The 22,657-nt window shown below is 40.4% G+C and overlaps 2 protein-coding genes across 5 annotated transcripts; one reads left to right on the forward strand and one right to left on the reverse strand.

Annotated features, from left to right (window-relative positions):
- The first annotated feature begins 11,904 nt into the window (after positions 1-11,904).
- Positions 11,905-19,279, forward strand: LOC137245053 (protein CDV3 homolog). The gene is made up of 4 exons (XM_067775069.1): positions 11,905-11,993; positions 12,080-12,363; positions 12,435-12,716; positions 18,497-19,279. The coding sequence occupies exons 2-4, from the start codon at positions 12,133-12,135 to the stop codon at positions 18,737-18,739; spliced, it is 756 nt and encodes a 251-aa protein (XP_067631170.1). The 5' UTR covers positions 11,905-11,993; positions 12,080-12,132; the 3' UTR covers positions 18,740-19,279.
- Positions 19,125-22,150, reverse strand: LOC137245054 (putative gamma-glutamylcyclotransferase CG2811). 4 transcript variants are annotated; one of them, XM_067775072.1, is made up of 4 exons: positions 22,023-22,150; positions 21,331-21,690; positions 21,167-21,274; positions 19,125-19,426 (listed from the first exon to the last, which is right to left on the reverse strand). In XM_067775072.1, coding segments are annotated over exons 1-4 (561 nt in total). In that variant the 5' UTR covers positions 22,025-22,150; the 3' UTR covers positions 19,125-19,335. The 4 variants fall into 4 exon arrangements, 3 of the variants coding, with proteins under 3 accessions (XP_067631173.1, XP_067631174.1, XP_067631172.1); XM_067775073.1 differs by lacking the exon at positions 22,023-22,150 and adding an exon at positions 21,861-21,949; XR_010951247.1 differs by lacking the exon at positions 22,023-22,150 and having other exon boundaries at positions 21,054-21,274; positions 21,331-21,966.
- Between the last annotated feature and the right edge of the window lie 507 nt (positions 22,151-22,657).

Consider the following 22,657-nt stretch of genomic DNA (forward strand, 5'->3'; position numbering starts at 1 on the left):
ATATACCGTGATGTAATGGTAGCATGCTTCGCCAGCCACACCAAAGATGCTAGGTTCACGCCCCGGGCAAAGAAATATCAATATTTTAGAAACAAGTTTTTTCAATTAGAAGAAAATTGTTCTAAGCAAGCACTCCGAGTGTATTTCTGCCATGAAAAGCTCTCAGTGAAAACTCATCTGCCTGCAGATGCCGTTCGCAGTCGACATAAAACAAGTAGGTCCCGTCCCGCCAATTTGTAGGAAAAATTAAATTGGAAGAGAAGCTCGACCTAAAATCTCTTCGGAGGTTATCGCGTCTTACATTTATTTTTTTTATACCTTTTTATTCTAGTCTACGACCCTTTTAAATATCTTTTATATAAAGTGGGCGTGGTTCTTAACCGATCCCGTCCATTTTTATTTGGGAAAATATCTGTATCCAACCTTTTTACGGTCCGTTAATTCTTCTTCAAGTTGCGGCTCCCGAAACATTGAAAATTTCCTTGTCATAAAGGGGACGGTGCCACGACCATTTTCAAAAATTTTGAATTTTTTCCTGTTTCTTGTTAAAGTTTGAATTGGGAAAAGAAATACTATTGCTATTAAGCAAAGATATAGCTTATTTTATTCGTGCACGACTCTTTTATATAAAAGTGAGCATGGTTCTTGACCGATTTCCGATAACTTCGAATCCTTTCTTATAGTAAACGCAACCTCTGTCCGAATTTTGTTATGATAGGTTAGTTTACTTAGGTTTATATATCTGTATATTGTTTACTAAAATATACGAAAATATACAAAAAGTAGGCGTGGTTAACATCTAATTTCCCTCATTTTAAATTGCAATGGGAAATGGTGCCAAGGAGCCCATATACCAATTTTCAAAAAGATATATCGATATTTACTCAAGTTATCGTGTGTACAGACAAACGAACGGACATATGAGGGACGGACGCGCGGACGGACTGACATGGCTTAATCAATTCCATTTTTCATTCTGAGCATTTTGTTATATGGAAGTCTATATTAATATCGATTCGTTTATGCCGTTACGATGAATCGTTATGTTACAAAAGTTAATATGCTCTGTGTGCAAAGAACGCTGAGTGTAAAAATAGAATGAGGAAGTGTTTTTGTTCACCCCATTTCATCTTATTATTGACCTTGAAAAAAAATTTAGTAGCTATTTAGCCCATATACGTTGATTTTCAATTAAGAATTGGTTGACAAACATGAGTGTGTATAAATAAGGCGATTACTCCTTCCGGTTGCAAATTTAACCCACGCAAACGAATCATTCAAAACGACTTGAGTCTATTATAAAAACTTTGATTGAAGCTTTAAATCCAATGGTACTATTTATTGACTAAACGAACAACATAAATAAACAAATATTAATAATATTTTATGCAAACATAATTTTAAAAAATCTGTGAAACAAGTAATTGTGTACGAGTGTTTGCATATGCAACATTTGTTTTTCCCTCAATTTCCAATAATTCAAGTTTTACAAAAAGTTTTTAGTTTTATAAATTTTTTTTTTTTTTTTTTTTGAAATTTGTTAGCTTTGTTCAACATAATTACTATCTTTTGCGTTGAGTTGTATGCTCATATTTAGTATTAGTAAATATTTATATATTTTAATTTAATGTATTGTTTAGGATATTTATTTTTCATATTTGTGCAGTTATCTGCAAATATGCAAACTTTCCGTCTTAAAATGAATGTCCTTCACGTTAGCGTGGTCTTACTTACTTACTTAATTGGCGCTTAACCGTCTAAACGGTTATGGCCGTCCAACAAGGCGCGCCAGTCGCTCCTTCGCTCCGCCAACCGGCGCCAATTGGTCACAACAAGGGAGTTTAAATCGTTTTCCACCTGGTCCTTCCAACGGAGTGGGTGCCGCCCTCTACCTGTGCTTACATAGGCGGGTTCCGATAGAAACACCTTCTTGGCCGGAGCATCATCTTTCATTCGCTTAACATGGCCTAGCCAGCGCAGCCGCTGCGTTTTAATTCGCTGGACTATGTTGATTTCTGCGTATAGCTCGTACAGCTCATCATTAAATCTTCTTCGGTACTCGCCGTCGCCAACGCGTAGAGGTCCATAAATCTTTCGAAGAACTTTTCTCTCGAACACTCCCAAAGCCGCTTCATCTGCTGATGTCATGGTCCATGCTTCTGCTCCATATAGCAGGACGGGTACGATAAGTGACTTCTAGAGTATGATTTTCGTTCGCCGAGAGAGGACTTTACTTTTCAATTGCCTACCTAGTCCAAAGTAGCATTTGTTGGCAAGATTGGTTCTTCGCTGGATTTCAGTGCTGATGTTGTTGCTAGTGTTGATGCTGGTTCCCAAATAAACGAAGTCTTTTACTATTTCGAAATTATAGCTGCCAGCAGTAGCGTGGTTGCCAAGGTGCGTATGCGCTGACTCTTTGCTCGATGACAGCAGGTACTTGGTTTTGTCCTCATTCACCATCAAACCCATCTTTACCGCTTCTTTTTCCAGTTTTGAGTAGCAGAACTAACAGTGCGGGTGTTTAAGCCGATGATATCAATGTCATCAGCATATGCCAGTAATTGCACGCTTTTATAGAATATTGTTCCAGTGCGGTTAAGTTCTGCAGCTGGTATAATTTTCTCCAGCATCAAATTAAAGAAATCGCACGATAGGGGTTCACCTTGTCTGAAACCTCGTTTAGTTTCGAACGGCTCGGAGAGGTCCTTCCCAATTCTGACTGAGCTGATGGTGTTGCTCAACATCATTTTGCACAGCCGTATAAGTTTTTGCTCCTTTTCGTGCGGTCGAAGGCGGCTTTAAAGTCGACGAAGAGGTGAGGTGTGTCGATTCTTTTTTCACGGGTTTTTTCCAAGATTTGGCGCATTGTGGAAATCTGGTCGATGGTAGATTTACCAGGTCTCAAGCCGCACTGATAAGGTCCAATCAGCCGGTTCACGGTGGGCTTCAATATTTCGCACAATACACTTGAAAGCACCTTATATGCGATATTAAGAAGGCTGATTCCACGATAGTTGTGCATTTTGCAGTATCCCCCTTCTTGTGGACTGGGCAAAGAACACTTAGATTCCAACCGTCGGGCATGCACTCGTCCACCCATATTTTGCCAAGTTAGGGTGGTCTGATTTTTAGATTTATCTAATTCTATCTTCGCTGAAAAATTGTGTATTGAAAACTTTTATGGATTGGCGAAATACCTTATAAATACATCGTAGTAGTCTTAGGTGATTTCTTTTTTTGAAAATAATGTTGTGCTGTTAATTCTTCGCAGCACTCCCGTGAGTTTGTCTGTTCCTTTCAAAAATTGTTTTCCACTGAATAAGAAAAGGGGTCTCATTACTTCCAAAATAGAGCCAAATGGCGTAGCGCTACGTGAACAATTTCAAAAGTTAGAATTTAGGAGTGCAGCAGGAGGGTAACATTTTTTCCAGAAAATAAAATGCCAGAAGACAGTAAATTACTGTTAGATCATCATGTTGAGCAGAAAATTTTAAACTACGTCAAAACGTAGCATACAAGTTTAAGAAAAAACGTGTGGTCAGCCTCCTTTGCATCTGTGACTTAGTAGAGCAAGACTCAATCAGTAGCGTGAAATCAGCTAACCAAACTTCGATGAGCTTATACTATTTGGTGCACTGGAACTTTCTCTCCAACACCTGGTGGTTTTACGTGTGAAGGCTCTTGATGATTGGATGGCCGTAAAACATGGAACGCGGCAGGTGCGATATTGGCGGAGACTGCAATTCCATGCCATCTTTGCCTTTATTGAATATATTTTTTTTTAATTTTGAGTTCGCTGAGACACATAGTGACCTTATTAGAATTATGACCTCACTTCCTAAATCTTCACTGAAGACCTAAAATCTAGCTTTGGGTCAGGAGCCTGTGTGATTTTTAAAGCCAATGACAAAACTCAGTTTTTTCTTGTTGAAAATGTTGCAGTCGTCTGAGGCTGAGGTATTCACAATCTGCAAGCCCATTGACTATTGTTTTGTGGAGAAAGGAGGGAGAGGAAAAAGTGATTTCGTCCGCAAGTGAGTCAACCTGGGATATATAAATCGCGGCTTAATAATGCTGGCGAACATAATGCGCTCACTTCCTATGCACTGAATGCCAGGCTACATATGTATCCATGGAAATAAGGCGACTGGCCACAAGGGTTTCAACTACGGTCAGAAACCTTACAAATACTACGAAAAGTTCCTACCGGCAAGCATCTAGAGGTAATAGGTGAGCAAAACTTATGATGGTGCCTGCTTTCATTGAACGGGCGGGACTGCAGGCTTGTGGGATTTAAAATGCGTATTATATCTGTGGTCATACGCAATAACCGCCTAAGTATCATCTAAAAGGATAGAACTTAGGCGATTATTGCTCGTGGCCAGAGATATGAGAGCTTCCGCTCCCTTCGGTGAAAGCAACAAAAGGCATGGATCTGGGATTCAAGGGGTTGCCAAAGCAATTTATAACTTGGCCCACCCAATTGTCAATCTCAGTGTTTAGAAACTACTATGCTAATGTAAGGAACTAAGTTCTTTATCAAAACTACTTCCCACTTCCCTCGTAAATTATTCTTATCATTATAGGATCACACAAGGGCTTAGAACCCGTTCTCAGTAATTTTAATGCAATGCGGCTCTTATGGCCGTGCCACAATCCAACTTTTTCATATATGCAGACGCGTTCAAAGCAGTCCCATGCATGATAAGTAGCTTGGGCGTATTTTTATGGAGAATGGCAGATAGAGCGAAACTAGCGCGATCTGACATACAAAAGCTGTCAATCTTCGACTTTCGCTACATGTAAAGCATAAGAAGAAGAATTTTGCTTTCACACCTTGCACTTGAAATTACTCCCGCTATTTGGTACTTTTTTACAGTTTTTCACAATTAAAAACTGTATTTTAACAAAACAAAAATATAATAGTAAGTATTTTTCTTGTACCTATAGTGAACATTTTTATAACAGTGCTTCGCGAAATTTTGTATGTGAATGGGAAAGACAAAATAAGTTTCAATTGTTATATCTGAAGTTCCTTTAAGGGCCAATTAATGGTGACTTATCCATAACCAGATAAAACAGCTGATCGAACCAACCATAACGCTAAAGCCATAACCATGTCATAGCCAACCAATTGGTTTTTGGTTTTTCGCCATATCCATAACCTAAAAATATGTGAGTTGGTGAATTTACTAACTTTTTGTATATATATATTTTTTTTTTTGATACGTTTTGACTAAGAGACTTATTGTTTGTGGAATATGTTTGTAATTTTTTGCGTTTTCCTCATTTTTATAAAAATGTCAGATGTTTAAGGTTATGGCACCATTAATCGATAACAATGGAGATGGTTATGGACATGGGTATGGTTACGACTATTGCGTTAAGGTTAAAGGCCAAATTAAACTTCCTTAACCTCAACGCCATAGTCGTAACCATACCCATATCCATATCCAACTCCAATGTGATCGATTAATGGTGCTTTAACCTGAAAATCATAAAAATTTCATAAAAATGAAGAAACCGCAAAAAAATACAAACATATTCCACAAAAAATAAGTCTCTTAGTCAAAATGTATCCAAAACAGTGAATAAAATCTACAAAAAGTTATTAAATTCACCAATTCACATATTTTTAGGTTATGGATATGGCGAAAAACCAAAAACCAATTGGTTGGCTATGGTATGGTTATGGCGTTGGCGTTATTAATCGATTACATTGATTTCCATAAGGTAGGTTCGATCAGCTGTTTTATCTGGTTATGGTTTTATGGTTATAAGTCACCACTAATTACACTTTAAGGAAGTTTAATTGGCCCTTTATATTTACAAACGCAACATGTTGCGTGATTGTGGCGATGTAACTGTCATGCATAAGATTGCGTTGAACGCACCTATATGAATAAGTTTATTGTGACTCGGCCATAAGGTTTTGGTTTCAGGCTCCTCGATAAAGCTGGAAACATTGGTGCTTTATCGGTAACCGTATCGGTAACCTTATAAAAGCTGATTCGACCAACCTTATGGAAATCAATGCAATCGATTATTGGTGCCGCTAAGGTCGTAACCGTATCGTAGCCAACCAATCGGTTTTTGGTTTACCGTCGTAACGATAAACAGCTGATTACGTTAGGGATACGACTACAGCGATAGACATACGGCACCAATGACTCCCGCTTAACGAGCTTCAAACTGAATATTGTTTGCGTAATATAAGCAGAAGCAAGCATTTTAATCTCTGCCTGAAATAGCGTTTGAAAAAAATGTTAACCCACTCTAGCAGACGCGTGCAAATATTTTATTTATGCACAATTTTTATTTAATTTTTAGCAATGAAATAAAAAAATAAGCATTAAATATTGAATACAATAAAAAACGATTTGTCTAATGTTGAAAATTTAACGCAACAATTAATTGGAAATTCATTATAAATTCATAAAATTTTATGTAATTCTACTTTTTATTTTAATAATCTATATTATATTATGGTGGCAATTAAATTAATTAAAATATGCGGTTTTTTTTTTAGATATATAACTGGGTGAATTTGAAATGTGTTAATCCTGTTCATACAAGAAATAGCTGAACAAATAAATAATAATATAAGATCAGGGGCGGATTAAAGATTTACGAGGCCCGGGACTAAAATGAATATGGGGCCCACTTAAGGGGAGCATAATGTGAGCTTTTTTTTAAATAAATAAAAACTGTTATAATTATTTTTATAATTTATTCTCGCAAATATTTTTTCTTTAGTACTTATATATTAAAAACTATAAATTATTATACAAATAAAAATATTTTTCTCTTGATTTTGCTCTGGCAAAGTCACTTATCAAATCATCAAACTCAATCGATCGAAGTAAATCAATTTCAATGCTTAACCTCATCAATGCGGACAACCATTCATCTAACATAGTTGATTGATACATATTTTTTATTCTTTTTAAAACCGATAATGACCTTTCAGATTCGCAGTTTGCTATTGGAATCGTAACCAAAATCCTGTAAGCGATGTAGACATTCGGGAATATTTCGATCATGTTCACATTTACAATCCAATTAAGAAGAAGTTGCAAAGGGCACAGAATTTGTTCTGTTTCGTTATATAATTTTTCTGTTCTATTAGAGAAAAAACCTTTTGGCTGCCGTTTCAAGCGGGGTTTAAACGGTTTGAATTCTAATAATAACTCATTTTGCAAATCATCCGAATAAACTTTTATCAAATTTTTGTTTTAGTTTCCAATTCATTTGATTTTATGAATAATTGAGTAAGAAAACTAAATAAGTTGATAATATGGTTATACACTTCACTTCGGTTTTGCAACTCGCCAACAAGTTTATCTACAATAGCATAAAATGTATTTATCCTAAAATTATTAGTCGCACTTAAACTATCGACTTGTACTTCCTTGTCTGTACACTTACGAGTGATTTTTCTTTTATTACAAGCAGAATATTCTCGATTTACAAAATCACTCAATTGTTTAGCTTCTTTCTCAATGTCAGAAAATTTATCACGCAAATTTTGAACCAAATATACTAATGAAAGCAGCATGTTATTAGCAGAGATTAAGTCTACATTAACTTTTTGAAGATATTGACTACTCGCGTCAAATCTTTGAAAAATGCTATTCCAGAAAATCGCCATAAAAGCATTCTTAATCTTAACTATATGATTCAATAAAGCTAAAGCTTCTTGTCGTGTGTCACGTTTTTGATTAACATCATTTGCTAATATTTCTAAAGCCCCGTAAATACCATTGTAATATGGTATTATTTATTCGAGCTCGCGGGGTCCTCCCGCTGCTGGGGCCCGGGGCTATGGCCCCTGCTAGACCCCCTTTTAATCAGCCCCTGTATAAGATAATACAAACATAATGTAATTCATGAGGCTGGTGAGCTTGCTTATCTTTTAAGTTTGGCGAACCCACCAACTGTATTTCTGCTATGAAATTATTCTCAGAAAATATTTACCTTTCTTAGAGGATGGTATTCGTAGTTGGTATAAATACAGTAGACTTCACCGTTTTGTGGTAAAAACTACCCTGTTAGGATTACTAAATACCCAGCCTAACTAGAAAATGGCACTCATTAACCTGGTTCGATTTGTATGGACGAAAGTTAACCGATATCGCGCCATCGATTTTTCGATAGGATCGCCAACGTTTTTACAACAGTTTTTTGGAAAAAACTATTTTTTGGGTTTTGGGGAGTGTTTTAGTCGAATAATTAACCCGTTGGCCATTTTTTTTCGCAAGCTCGAAAATAATTTTTTTGGGTATGCGTAGTGGAACTTTTTTCCTGAACCCAAAACCATGGCTCGATATCGGTTAAAAAATCGACCCAGTCTAGTACTCATACCTGCCTGTTCTGCAAAAGATTGGGCTCAGCAGGCGTCTGCCTTTAATCAAGAAGCGTACGTACATACTACTTAACTAAAATAACTTGTTTTGAATCACACTAAAACTGACTTGGTTTAACTCAGGCAAGCATCATTATAATCGTTGAAAGCATTTTGAAATGACGGAAAGATCAGTTGTTTGCACATGCAAATAAGGCGGAAGCAGGCTCGTACGTATTTGTTGTGTCTTAAGCACAGTATTTTTTATTGTGAAACAGTTTAATAAAATTATTTTGTGTTCGCCCCTCGAAACCAGTTACTTTTTTATACCGATTAGCAATTTTATATCGGATTTCTGGAAACAGCTAATTCTTTGCATGGTTTTTCTTTGTTGAACCGCTTACCTTTTGGATCTAATTGTTTTTTAAACAAGATACTATTTTGGAATCTGTTACTTTCTTGAAGTGAATTTTTCTAGCCGTTAACTATTTTTGATCGGTTACTTTTTGAATCAATTGACTTTCGGTACCATAACTAGTAGTGAATCAGCGAAAGACCTAGCAAAAGATTCCCGAAAACAACTCCAAAGTGGTTCAAAACTAAACTATTTAAAAACAAACCTACATTCAGTCTAAAGCCATCACGTATGTAAGTTTAAAAAACAAATTGGTACAATTGTACCAAGAATGTATTAGAAGGGTTAAACCAGTTATGATTCTTATGTCAATCCTTTCTGAACGAGTTTAAGGCCCGGTTTTTTAGTGCAAGCGTAAACTTTGGTAAACGTTGACTAGATTTGGCCGCTTTTAACTAGGGCTTCAACTCGCACTAAAAAACCAGACCCCATTGACTTAGAAATGTGTAAATATAGACTTGTATACACACCAATTAACTGTATTATTCAACAGCTTTTATAAGTTGTAAAGCTAGCTTTTTAGCTTATATGCAGATTAGATTTTTTTATTCTAATAAAAAGATATCAATTGTTTAAACTAATATTAATATTAATATTGTGATGAATATTAGCAGCACTAATGGATATTATCATCTCTAAGCCGATACTAAGCAGTCACTGGTATGTACATAAACAAATCAATCATTATGTCTACACATATGTACATACAAGCAGCGGAGAGATACGCACAAACACATGCATATATATGAGATACTCACAAAGCATGCAATCATCTGTGGAAGTATTACTCACATATACACGCGCATATGGCTATGCGAGAGGCTATAAACGTGCATCTGTAGTTTATAGCTGGTAACTAAGTAGTAGATTCTAGAAGAAGAAACGCCTAGAAGTATGCGGGCGAGACAGCAGAGGGTATAAAAGGAGCGATAGCTGAGTAAGCAGCAATCAGTTTGATTTAAGCACGCTATCAGTTGCGAAGTATAAGTGTTATTGTGAAGTATTTTCAAAGTAGTCTAATAAAGCCCATTTTGCACTATTGAATATTGGAGTTATTTATTCAACAATTTTGCGATACGAGCGTTAGTAGAAGGTGTAAAATAAGCGGAGGTTCCCTAAATTCGTTACAATATATAATTTTTTTACACAAAATACATATATATGCAAAATAGGGGGGTATTTGGCGCAATATACCTTTGAGGAGATAAGGGCCGAGCTTTCACTTGCTAAGAAGCTTGTCGTTGCAAAAACACCACTTCGAGACTTGTCAACCACTATTTACGTCTTGAGATTGCATGCCAACATATCCTACTCAAACCGTCTCCTTTGCTTGATCACAGAACCGGCTCTCGGTTGTATGCCCAATTTGTGCAGCAATTAAAGCTTTAATCTCTCATAACACAACTTCTGAAAGTGTGTTGGAGTGTAAGAAATCTCGAACACTGCCTTTTGGCGGCACATACTGACATACTGTTTAATTAGGCCTTGTCAGTGATAGCAGATGTAGGAAGTGTTGGTTAGGGAAGGAAATGATTGGGCACGTTTATGCACGAACCCTGCGCTCGTAAGGCTAAGACACCAGCTATTAGGTAACCCAGCGAGTTAGGGCCTTAGAATATACCCGCGGTAGTTATGCCTGTCGTAATAGGCGACTAAAATACCGGATTCAAGGGGTTTGTATAGCGCAGCCCTTTCAGGTTGCCAGCGCAATACATAGCTTCTCCAACCCAATTGTCAACCTCACCTATCCGTGGCGAATCCTCTTCCGTTAACAGCCGAGGCTCTGGCCACCCAAAACTCCTCATGGATGTAAGGGGTCGCACGTGGTCGTAACAAATCCTTCCCGAGAAGTTCGGGCTTGCTATCGGAACGTGCCGGATCTGCATCAGGCAAAGGACCATCAACTCGATAACACTCTGGAGTGTCCTTATCGCTACAACAACAACCAGCTATTAGGAGTGGCACAGCTATCAAATATGGAAGCAGCAAGTGGCTTAGGTCCCAGAAAGCCGCTGTATTTGCCAAGAGGACGAAGTTGTGGTATAACATAGGACCTAGCTTGTGGTGGGGTTATTTAGTTTGGTCGTTTAAAAAATGCATTATGTAACTTCTACCTTCGATGGTTAATAAAACATCAGAACCGTCCGGATTAATTATCTTAATACTTTATTTTTCAGTCGTCAATCCAATATTTAACCGGAAGTCCACCATCTTCCCTTTTTCTTCCTTTACAGTGATGTATTTTTGATTATTCTATTAATTAGTTGACATGGTTGCATTTATGATCTTACAACTCGGCCAGCCTGAAACTGTATCGACCTCGATACATTATCTTAATTTCTATTTTTACTGTCGCACATTTCTTAATCTGATACAATTCGCTATTTGTGTTTAGAGTTACAGCTCGCTCTGTATTGACCTTGATACATTATAACTTAATTTCTATCTTCACTATCGTACATTTCTTAATCTAATACCTAATCTAATACAATTCGCTATTTGTGTTCAGAGTTACTGCTCGGCCAATCTGACACTGTAATCGACCTCGATACAGTATAACTTAATTTCTAACAAATATTAGTCTGGCTCTACTGTGAAATATTTTCTTTGAAAACGGCTCACTAATGCCTTCGACTCAGCAAGTGTTTTGGTCGGCAACAGTAGATGTGCATTTGGCACTACATTGCCTATGCCGTCTATTATAAAATCGATGATTTCTGTTTCACATATGTTGGCCCGTTTTCCTATTGCCTGCATCAGTAGAACGTAGCAATGTAATGACTCGCTCTTTTTGTCCCACTTGCGTCTTCCCAACATCTTATAAACTTCGTTCCTCTCTATCGGCACGTCAAATTCCGTCGTAAGGGCCTTTTTTAACTCGGCATAGCTTAACGTTTTGGTGGTGGTAAGGAAAGCTTTGGCTGTTCCCACCAGGCAGCGACGATAAGCCAGCAATTTAAATCGTTTCTACTCTTGACGACTCCATTACTTCTTCCAATATTTACCATTAAGTCTATATGAGGTCCCTAGGCCTAACCCAACCAAGCTTCGCTTGATAGCTGAGTTCAATATATAAAAAGGGGGGTTCAATTCCAAATTTTTGTCGTCTGGTAACGTTGCCTTACCAAATGACACTCACTACTCGCTACTTCGCCCACTCGTTTTCAATTTGTCTCGTTGTTTTGCTAATTGTCAACTTCAAAGCAAATTCCTTCTTTTGTGAGGTTGCAAGTGGTAAGCAAATATTCGGCGCATGCTTTTTTGCAAAAACTTCCATTAAACGTTGAATTTATTAAATAATTTACAAAAATTTTGTGTAGTAAACGGCGGCGGCAACTGCTCAAGCGTACACAAGTGCACAAATAATAACGCAATGGCGGATTTAGATGATTTCTTTGCTAAAAAAGACAAGAAAAAGTCCAAGGCCAAGCCAAAGTTTTTAACTGCTGAAGAATTGGTGAAAAAATTAGAGCGCGAGGCGGCAGCAGCAGCGGCAAATAAACCAAAAAAGGTGGAAGCTACCAACATTGCACCGGTAGCGGCTATTCCTCCTAGTGACGGCGTTACTGAGGAAGCAATTGCTGTGAAGCCACCAGTGGAACAGGTAAGGGATGTTGACGTTTTGATTGCGTGAGTAACTTTTTGGGAAATTTGTTTTTTGTTGCACATCGGTAGGCACCCGAAGAAGAATGGGATGATTTTGAACAAGAGCAACGTAAAGATTATACTGGCTTGAAAATTGGTCAACTAACATTAAACGATGATGAAGATGAGAGTACAGGAGAGGGTGAAGAAGACGAAGCTGATAGTGAAGAAAATGTAAGTGCTGAAACTACTACCACAAAACGTAGTGGCGGCGGTCCATGGAAAAAAGTTATACCAGCCGAGGAAGTAACTCAAATTCCAATGGATAAACCTTCATCAAAACTCTATATATCACCTGCATTACGAGCAGCAGTAAGTATTATGCAAAAAATATGCCACGTCTATTTTGCAAACTAACAATTGGTAACAGGGACTATTCAAATATTATATGATCAGTTTTGCTAAGCGTACATGGAATTGGACTTAATTAGTGATTGTAACTGCTTAAATTTATTAAGGTTGCAACAGCTTATTTTTATTTACGCGTAATATGAAATCGTCTAGCCACAGGACGTCGTCTATCCACCCAATCTCTTAAATCCAGTGACCCCGTCTTGCATTAGTGTATATTACCAGAGGGTTAAAAGTCTCTAGCCAAATGGTTACAGAATTATTATTCTAATTTTGCTTATATATTCTTCAAAAAGTGCTGGCTAACATGGCCACCTCGTCCTCGCAGAGAAGACCGCCACAGGAGTATTGCGGTATTCAAGCGGCTGCGTACAGCAACGCTTTATAGCTTCTCTACCCCAATTCTTAACCTCACCTATGCATAGAAAAATAGGTTTTACAGAAGGTTCGACGAGGTCCAAATCATCGTTTGGTCTAGTAACTGAATGGTTCTATAGTGTAGAACGTACCTGATCAATTTCCAGAGGAGGACCATTATTATTGATAAAATAATTCTGTAGGTACCTATTGCGCCCCCGTTTATTGTGCAGAAGATCATTCCTCTATTCGGTCCGCCAACATCTTACCCCTGCTGTATCCGCCCGTATGTTAGAATGCCTTAGATCGTGGTGGGCATTGAAATCGCCTAAGACAATGCGATAATCGCCAGGTAGTAGTGCGCTGATGTCAGGGCCGTATGCACTGGGGCAACAGGTGACAGGAGAGATGTAGATGTTGATGATTTCTAAGTTTACACGCCTGACCGGAATGCCGCCGCTGAGACCAGAACAGCTAGGAAAGTGGCATCGGGCAAGGCAGGAGCTGCATTGGGAGATGTCCAAACATATATATTCTGTGCTGTCAAACGGTGCAAAAGGTGGTAGGGACTAAGAGTGTGTTTCCCTGACCTGCTCGCATGGTAGTGCCGGAAAGAGGGGGAGAAGAAGACGGGGACGGCGCTTCCCAAGGCAGTCGGTTCTATGTACCGGAGGCACTCGGGATTTTTCCCGACCAAGGACTGTCATTTCAGTGTAACCCCATTTAATTTGTTTCGTCCCTCCCACAAATTGTCATCCTCCCAGCAGCTCCTTGCAGCAGGACTGCTCCATATTCTCTTGCTCCGGGAAGGTATCGAATCCAATCCGGGTCCGTCTCCTGACCTCGGTCCTGAGAAATGGTTTTGCTGCATCTGCCGGAAAAAAATCTTTTTAGGACGGTCATACTCTGTTCAGTGTGTCTCGTGTAAGGGATGGTTGCATCGGACAGGTTGTTCTGGGCTTGATCCCAAAACCCGACGTCCACGTAACTTTTATAAATCTTTTGTGGCTCCTTGCTGTTCACGCCCAAGGGCGTCCCGTAGTCTACGTCTAAGCGCCCCCCCCCATTACCTTCCAGCAGCCCCGCTGCTCAGCAAGCCACAACAAGTACCCGCTGCTGCTCGCGCCTTACGGCGCCAACAACTCAAACAGCTGCTACCACTCATAACTACAATCTTCGTAGTAGAGTCGGAAGCAATGCTGAGCAACAGCCCCTGCCCCCGTCTTCTCCCCCCCTCTTTTCCGGCAGCAATCGTGTAGGTCAGGGAAACAGACTCTTAGTCCCTACCTCCGTTTGCACCGTTTGCCAGCACAGAATATATATGTTTGCGACATCCGCCCAATGCAGCTCCTGCCTCGGGTGGTGCCACTTTCCTAGATGTTCTGGTCTCCGCGACGGCAACCCCTCGGCGGGTTTCATCGCGCCATGTTGCCAGGTCGCAAACCCAAATCATCCGGGTACCCCAATGCTTGCCCAAGGACGCCCAGTCCCAGGGCCACAACAGCAATTGCGTCCTGGCCTTCCTGAACCCAGGCGTAGTCACCCGTCACTTACCCCCAGAGTGGCGACGTCTCCCCTCATGCACTTCAGAATTCTGCAGTTAAACTGTAATGGACTAACTGGGAAGATTACGGAGATAGTCAATTTCATGAAGCGGCACAACATCCGCATTGCTGCGATTCAAGAGACTAAACTCACAGCACGATCTGCATTGCAGTCCTGCTCTGGGTATAATGTCCACAGAAAAGATCGCGAGAGCGGAAATGGAGGCGGCCTCGCGTTTATAATACACCACTCTGTGCAATATCACATATTTGATCCTGGCATCGACCGCAGGGACAACGTCTTAGAACGTCAAGGCCTATCTGTCCGGTCAGGCGATGCAAACCTAGAAATCATCAACATCTACATCCCCCCTGCCACCTGTTGCCCCGGTGGATACCACCCTAATATTAGAGCCTTACTCACTGGAAACAATCGCATTATTTTAGGCGACTTCAATGCCCATCATGATCTATGGCATTCAAATTTGCGGGCGGACAGTAGGGGCGAGATGTTGGCGGATCAAATAGAAGAAACGACGTTCTGCACAATAAACGGAGACGCCCCCACACGTATGGTAGGAAGCTGTCACAGTTCGCCAGATATCTCAATCGTGAGCGCAGAACTCGTAAACTGCGTCAACTGGCAGCCGATGGTATCATTGGCATCCGACCACCTGCCTATACTTGTTTCGCTCGAGCGTACCGCCGACTTCATCGTCACCGAAAAACGCACTTTCATAAACTTTAAAAAAGGAAAGTGGGGAGAATATAAATCCTTTACAGACAACCTCTTTGCTGCCCTCCCTATCCCGACTGATGCCCGCCAAGGGGAGCGTGCCTTTCGCAAGGTCATTGAATCCGCCTCGGCACGTTTCATTCCCGCCGGGAGAATTCCCGAAATTCGGCCCCACTTCCCGGCGGAGGCCGCAAACTTAGCGAGAGAACGTGACCTTATAAGGCAGCTTGATCCAGGCGACCCCCAAATAAGGGATATAAACCAACGCATCAGATTGCTTGTGGATGAACACAAGCGGGCGAAATGGGAGGAGCACCTAAGAGGTTGTAACCTCTCTACCGGTGTGGGTAAACTTTGGTCCACCGTAAAGTCCCTATCGAATCCGACTAAGCACAAAGACAAAGTTTCCATCGCCTTTGGCGACAAAGTGCTGTCGGATGCGAAAAAATGCGCGAGCGCTTTCTGCCGACAATATATAATGCATTCTACGGTCGACAAAGTTAGACGGAGGGCCAACAGACACGCACATAAACACAAATTCAGCGCGTCACCAATCACCATCACCGCTAAAGAGGTTGAGGACGCCATTGGTCGCGCTAAACCATCCAAAGCAGTGGGCCCAGACGGCATAGCCATGCCGATGCTTAAAAGCCTAGGGAAAGAGGGTTTCAAATATTTAGCGCAGGTCTTCAACCTGTCTCTTTTCACCTTTGTCATACCCGAGAAATGGAGAATGGCCAAGGTGGTCCCGCTACTAAAGCCTGGTAAACCAGCTAACATAGGAGAGTCGTATCGTCCGATATCTCTCCTATCGCCAGTAGCAAAGACGCTCGAAGCCATTTTGCTCCCTTATTTCCAAGCAAATTTGCAACTAGCCTCCCATCAGCATGGCTTCAGAAAACTCCATAGCACTACCTCCGCGCTAAATGCCATTAGTACCCAGATAAATTGCGGTTTAAATCAAAACCCCCACCATAGAACAGTACTCGTAGCGCTAGACCTATCAAAAGCTTTTGATACGGTCAACCACGGCTCGTTACTGCAAGACCTGGAAGGGTCTACCCTTCCCCCATGTCTTAAAAGGTGGACCGCAAATTATCTGGGTGGTCGGCAGGCATCGGTGCTATTTAGAAACGAAACATCAAAGCCAAGGAGAATTAAACAAGGGGTGCCACAGGGTTGTGTCCTATCCCCACTTTTGTTTAATTTCTACATATCTAAACTACCTTCACCACCGGAAGGAGTCACAATCGTTTCCTACGCCGATGACTGCACAGTAATGGCCACAGGCCCAGGCCCACAGATCGATGAGCTATGCAATAAAATAAACGGCTACCTCCCTGATCTCTCCAGTTTTTTCGCCTCGCGAAACCTGGCATTATCACCGACTAAATCTTCCGCGACCTTATTTACAACATGGACGTCCCAAATGTCGACCACTTTGAACATCCACGTCGATGGCTCTACGCTACCGACTGTCCTACACCCCAAAATCTTGGGTGTGACGTTTGATCAGGATCTACATTTTGGTGAGCACGCAGCCGCAATTGTTCCGAGAATTGAGAGCCGTAACAAAATCCTCAAATCCCTTGCTGGCAGTACCTGGGGAAAAGATAAAGAAACGCTCATGACTACATACAAAGCAATTAGCCAGCCGATTACGTGCTACGCGTCACCCATATGGTCGCCAAGCCTAAAACTTACCCACTGGAAGAAGCTACAGGCCTGCCAAAATACTGCTCTCAGAATTGCCACGGGCTGTCTTCTTATGTCCCCAGAACACCATCTACATAATGAGGCGAGAATACTCCCCATCAGGGAAAGAAACGAGATGCTGACCAAACAGTTCCTGTTGAATACCCAGAAACCTGGGCATCCCAACAGACATCTGATTGACGAGCCAGCACCGCCTAGGGGCTTAAGGAGTCATCTCCGTAAGCATTTTGAGGAAATACGGCATCTGAGAACACAGCCGTATGAAACGAAAAAACACAAGCAGGTCCTTGGTGAACTCCACAAACAGGCGTCGGACCTTTATGCCGGGAATTGCCCGGTGAACCCAGTACTCAAAGTAAAGTATCCAAAACTTGCGGAAGAGGAACGCATACTCCCCAGGGAAACGCGTGTCACTCTGGCTCAACTTCGTTCTGGATACTGTAACAGGTTAAACTCTTACCTATCCAGAATCAACCCCGACATACAAAATGTATGCCCCGCTTGCAATGTGTCCCCACATGACACCAACCATCTCTTTAATTGTAATGTGGAACCAACGCCTCTAACACCCCTTTCCCTATGGTCCACCCCTGTTGAAACAGCAAGTTTCCTTGGACTCCCGTTAGAGGATATTGATGACAGTTTGTGATCGGTCGCGTCTGTTAGGTGGGGCGAAGCACTGCTACAACAACAACAACAACAAGACGGGGACGGGGGCTGATCCTCGGCATTGCTACCAACTCTACTGCGGAAATGGTAGTTAAGCGTAGGAGCGGCCGTATGAGCTGGTGGCAACATGGGGCGCGAGCAGCAGCAGGGTACTTGTGGCTTGCTAAGCAGCGGGGCGGCTAGAAGGCAAAACCGTTTCTCTAGACCGGGGTCAGGTACAGGTCCTGGGTTGGGTTCGATACCGTCCCGGAGCAGGAGAATATGGCGCAGTCCTGCTGGGAGGACGACAATTTGTGGGAGGGACGCAGCAAATTAAATGGGGTTACACTGAAATGACAGCCCTTGGTCGGGGAAAATCCCCAGTCGATCTGGTACATAGAACCGGCTGCCTTGGGAGTGATGTCGGTACATTCACATTTGTGTGCGATACATTCATGTTTGTAACATGATGCCTCACATAGGTGCGGTTCACTCTTTTGTTGGAGAAGCTTTAAATTTTACTGCACAACCCCTTGAATCTCTGAAGGGTTTTCGATCCTATATCAATGTCTATAATTTTCTATATTACTTTTGGAGTAAACGATGGTAGAACCAAGCTTGTAGCTCAATCACAAAAAGTTAAAAACCTGAATTTAAAGATCGATACATCACGTTCTTTATTACCTGAAATTGTACGTGCCTTCTTGTTTTCGTTAACAATATATTTCTTCTCTTTTTAGCAAGCTGCCGCAGCGGCGGCACCACGCATAAAGCCGCGCAATCGTGCTGCGCCAGATATTACAAATGCAGAATATTTCCCTTCATTGAGTGCCGCACGGCCGGAGGAACAGCGAAAAAAAAAGAATGAGCCAGCATTTGAAGAGGTGAAACACGGTGGTAGGGTGCAGCGCATCCATGAACCAACTGCGGCGCCTGTTTCAATGGCGAATCGTTTTCAGTCGCTGGACGAGGATGATAGCTAGAAAGCAGTGCGGATCAAACTGTACAAGTGTCACATCTATTTTGATTACAATTTTATATATATATATATAGTTTTTTTTTTTTGTATTTGTTTTCAAAAGATGAAGATTAAGTACGAAGTTTGTCTGCATTGTAATGTAAGCTTTGTATCTATATCTTGTAATCATCTTTTTTATTATTTTTTGTTTAAATTCCCTCAACGCTTTTTATTTTCGCAATTTTTTATACTTTATCAAATTGAAGAGTAGTGCTGAATTGTGGTACCTGCAGCATACCGCCACTTTTCATATATGTATGGGTATGTGTATATGTATGTCTATGTCTGGGAACTGCCGCTTTATGAATAATAGAAATTATGATTTGTATTCAAATAATCTACGGTAGGGACATTATAATCTTCCGACATAAATAATTTAAATCTCACAGAAAGCTATTATATAATTAAGTGGCAGAACAACTACAGATAAATACAATATATAATGAAGTAAACTGCTGGAAATAAAAAATAACAATTATAATAAAAATGTTGTATTTAATTTAAAGTTTATTGCACAATTATTTCAAGTTTTGGTTGGTAGGTTGATGCAGGTGCAGCTGATTATTGAGCGTTTGTTGAATTAAGCGTTGTTCCTTTGATACGATTTAACTCGTTTTCAACATGCAAATCGTTTTTGGAACTGTCCAAATAACTGCAAATAGGAGTTTCTAATTCAGCTAGTAGATAATAATAATATCCACACTTTGAATTAATGAAAATGATGGGTATGTGTATGTATGCGTATTTGCATGTTAATGTTTATAATGAATAAAAAATTATTGCTCTTCCAGAGAAGCTTCAGAAAGTTCAGAATGCTGCTCGGTTTTCGAGCTTAAACGATCAGAATATTCTTACGAGTTTTGCTAGCATTCGAGGATATGCCCTGCCTCTTTTGTTGGTGTTTTACTAACGATGTTGATGGTTCCTTGCCGGATATAGATCCGGTAACAAGAATCTTTGAGGTACTTTCCCGACCATCTCGGGGAACGATTAATATGACCACGTTAAACCTTCTAGGCTTTAGCCCTCCCCTGTGTCGCGAAATGCAGGGTAACTGATGGGTGTTAATAGTCGCTATGCAGTGCATCCTCCCCACGCACTTGAGCAATATTGATGGTCTAATCTCAATTGTCCCAACTGAAGATATTCGAGTTGCCTCGTTGCAGGTTGAAATAATGGTAGTACATACTCCATGATGCTTTCTTAGATAAATTTATGAAATAGTCCCACTCAGTGGGGATATATTTTCTAAAACTATGTAAACAAGCATCGGCGGAAACTCATTAGTGGTTAAAATGGCTGATGAACAGCAACAAACGTTTTGAATAATTCAGGTGGTTCTCCGAAATCGGAGTTACATTTTTTAAGTTCGACGTGTCATATAAAATCGTTCTCGAGACAGTCGTGCTCGTATCTTGAAGTGCTGGTTGCAGAAAGTATCGGTTATATATCCTGAAAAGAACTATAAACCTTGATAATACTCCCAAAAGCCTTACAGTTACAATAATAATTATTTAGAATTTTTATGAGAAGAACCAAAAATATTCACCTCTAGAAAACCCCCTTTTTGCACATTAAGGATACTACCTCTAGGGCGATAGCCATGCAGTTATGTCTACAGCTATATCATATCGACTGCTGGGTGGAATATCAATCTAACTCTGCTACCGTTTCAAAAAAGCCCTATCTTAAGAAGGGCTTACTTCAGAATTTATTTAAAAACGTTCGATCTCAGAATTAGTTTTAAAAATTATCCGGAAAAGTTATTGGCGCGATTTAAATCCGAGGGATTTAGGCATAGATTCTCTTCTAATTTGTATTGTGCTCCATTTTAATTTCCCAACAAATTGAGAAACGGGACCTAAATTTTTTATGCCGAGTCCGAACGATATCTGAAAGACAGATTAATTTTCAAGGCAGAAATACACTCGGAGTGTTCGCCAACCAAGTGCCAAGCGCCGACCCCTAATGGGGTTGCACTGCAACAACAACAACAACAACTCCGGATGGAGAAACATTTTCTAATTGAATTGCTTCACCCGTGACTTGAATTTAGGACCTTCGGTAAGGTAAGCCGAGCACGCTACCACTACACATAAAACAACAAAAACGATCAATCTCAGCAAAAATGCAATACACTGTGAAGTGAATTAAAAAAACTGAGATATAGCTTCACCCGTGTTCTAAAATAGGGCACTTTTGAAAAATATGCTGATAGGGCGTTTTCGAGGGGGTGATTTTCCACTTAGCAATCGATATGTATCTTCATATAAATTTACTTCCAAGTCCATGCTATGATGCAACTACGTAAGCAGATGATGTATTTTTTACTACAAAATGATATCAATAGCTCAAGTCATCTTTTGCCTTCACTTCAGGCAATCTTGCTGACCTTTCGCAATATGGTAGTTCCTGCGTGTTATGATATGATTCAAGATGGCGCTTCGATAGCAGCTGCTCTGGAAATTCTTTGATTAAATATAGCCAACAGTCAAACAATCTGAAATATGTAATTAAATAAGTTAAACTAAGGGTCATACTCCTATTTTCGCTTACTCATTATCCTTATTTTTAACTTGTTGTATTTCGCGATCATAATAGTCGGGATAATCTTCGAGCACATCAAGATTGGCAAACATTTTATCATCCACCTCATACACTTCACCCCAAATGTTATGTCCAGAGCCGGGTTTGTTTAATAAAAATGGAATGTTATAACGCGTACCAATCACTAATGGAAACTTTTTTATTGTTTGAGCTTCACAGACAAATCGTGAGTGTCCATTTTCGTTGCGCGTGAGGCAGTGATGATTGGGTTCGCCTCGTTTTAGGGTACCGTAAACGAATACTTTCACAAGATTTCCAGGCAACTTTGTGGACATGACGTAGTTAATAGCAAACAAAACATAACTAAACCTAATAAAACTCTTCATTAAAATAATTGTTGCGATTTAAAAGTTTTTTTGATATATAGCAGCGGGTGATTAAGGCGGAATTTGCAGTGTCACCGGAGTTAATTAAAAGGCAACTAAATTTGGTTATCTCGCCATTAAATACTCGGTGCATTTATTGAAAAGACAATCTACATTTAAAAAGCGGCGGACACTAAAATCTCTTTAAACATTATCTTGAAAATTTAATGATCATTTCGAGAATTCCAAGGAAAAATAAATTTTCAAGAATTTGTATGGGCATTATTTGCTAAAAATGGCAGCACTGGCTGTTATAATAACACTCTTAACACTTACATATGTGCTCAAGCTAAAGTTTGACGACCAAAACAGGATCCATGTAATAAATACTGGTAATAGTCTAGTTGTTGTTGTTGTAGCAGTGCTTCGCCCCACCTAACAGCCGCGACCGGTCACAAATTGTCATCAATATCCTCTAACGGGAGTCCAAGGAAACTTGCTGTTTCAACAGGGGTGGACCATAAGGAAAGGGGTGTTAGAGGCGTTGGTTCAACATTACAATTAAAGAGATGGTTGGTGTCATGTGGGGACAAATTGCAAGCGGGGCATACATTTCGTCTGTCGGGGTTGATTCTGGATAGGTAAGAGTTTAACCTGTTACAGTATCCAGAACGAAGTTGAGCAAAAGTGACACGCGTTTCCCTGGGGAGTATGCGTTCCTCTTCCGCGAGTTTTGGATACTTTTCTTTGAGTACTGGATTCACCGGCAATTCCCGGCATAAAGGTCCGACACCTGTTTGTGGAGTTCACCAAGGACCTGCTTGTGTTTTTTCGCTTCATACGGCTCGGTTCTCAAGTGCCGTATTTCCTCAAAATGCTTACGGAGATGACTCCTTAAGCCCCTAGGCGGTGCTGGCTCATCAATCAGATGTCTGTTAGGATACTCAGGTTTCTGGGTATTCAACAGGAAC

Source organism: Eurosta solidaginis, chromosome 3 (genome assembly GCF_040869045.1).
Source record: "Eurosta solidaginis isolate ZX-2024a chromosome 3, ASM4086904v1, whole genome shotgun sequence".
NCBI lineage: Eukaryota > Metazoa > Arthropoda > Insecta > Diptera > Tephritidae > Eurosta > Eurosta solidaginis.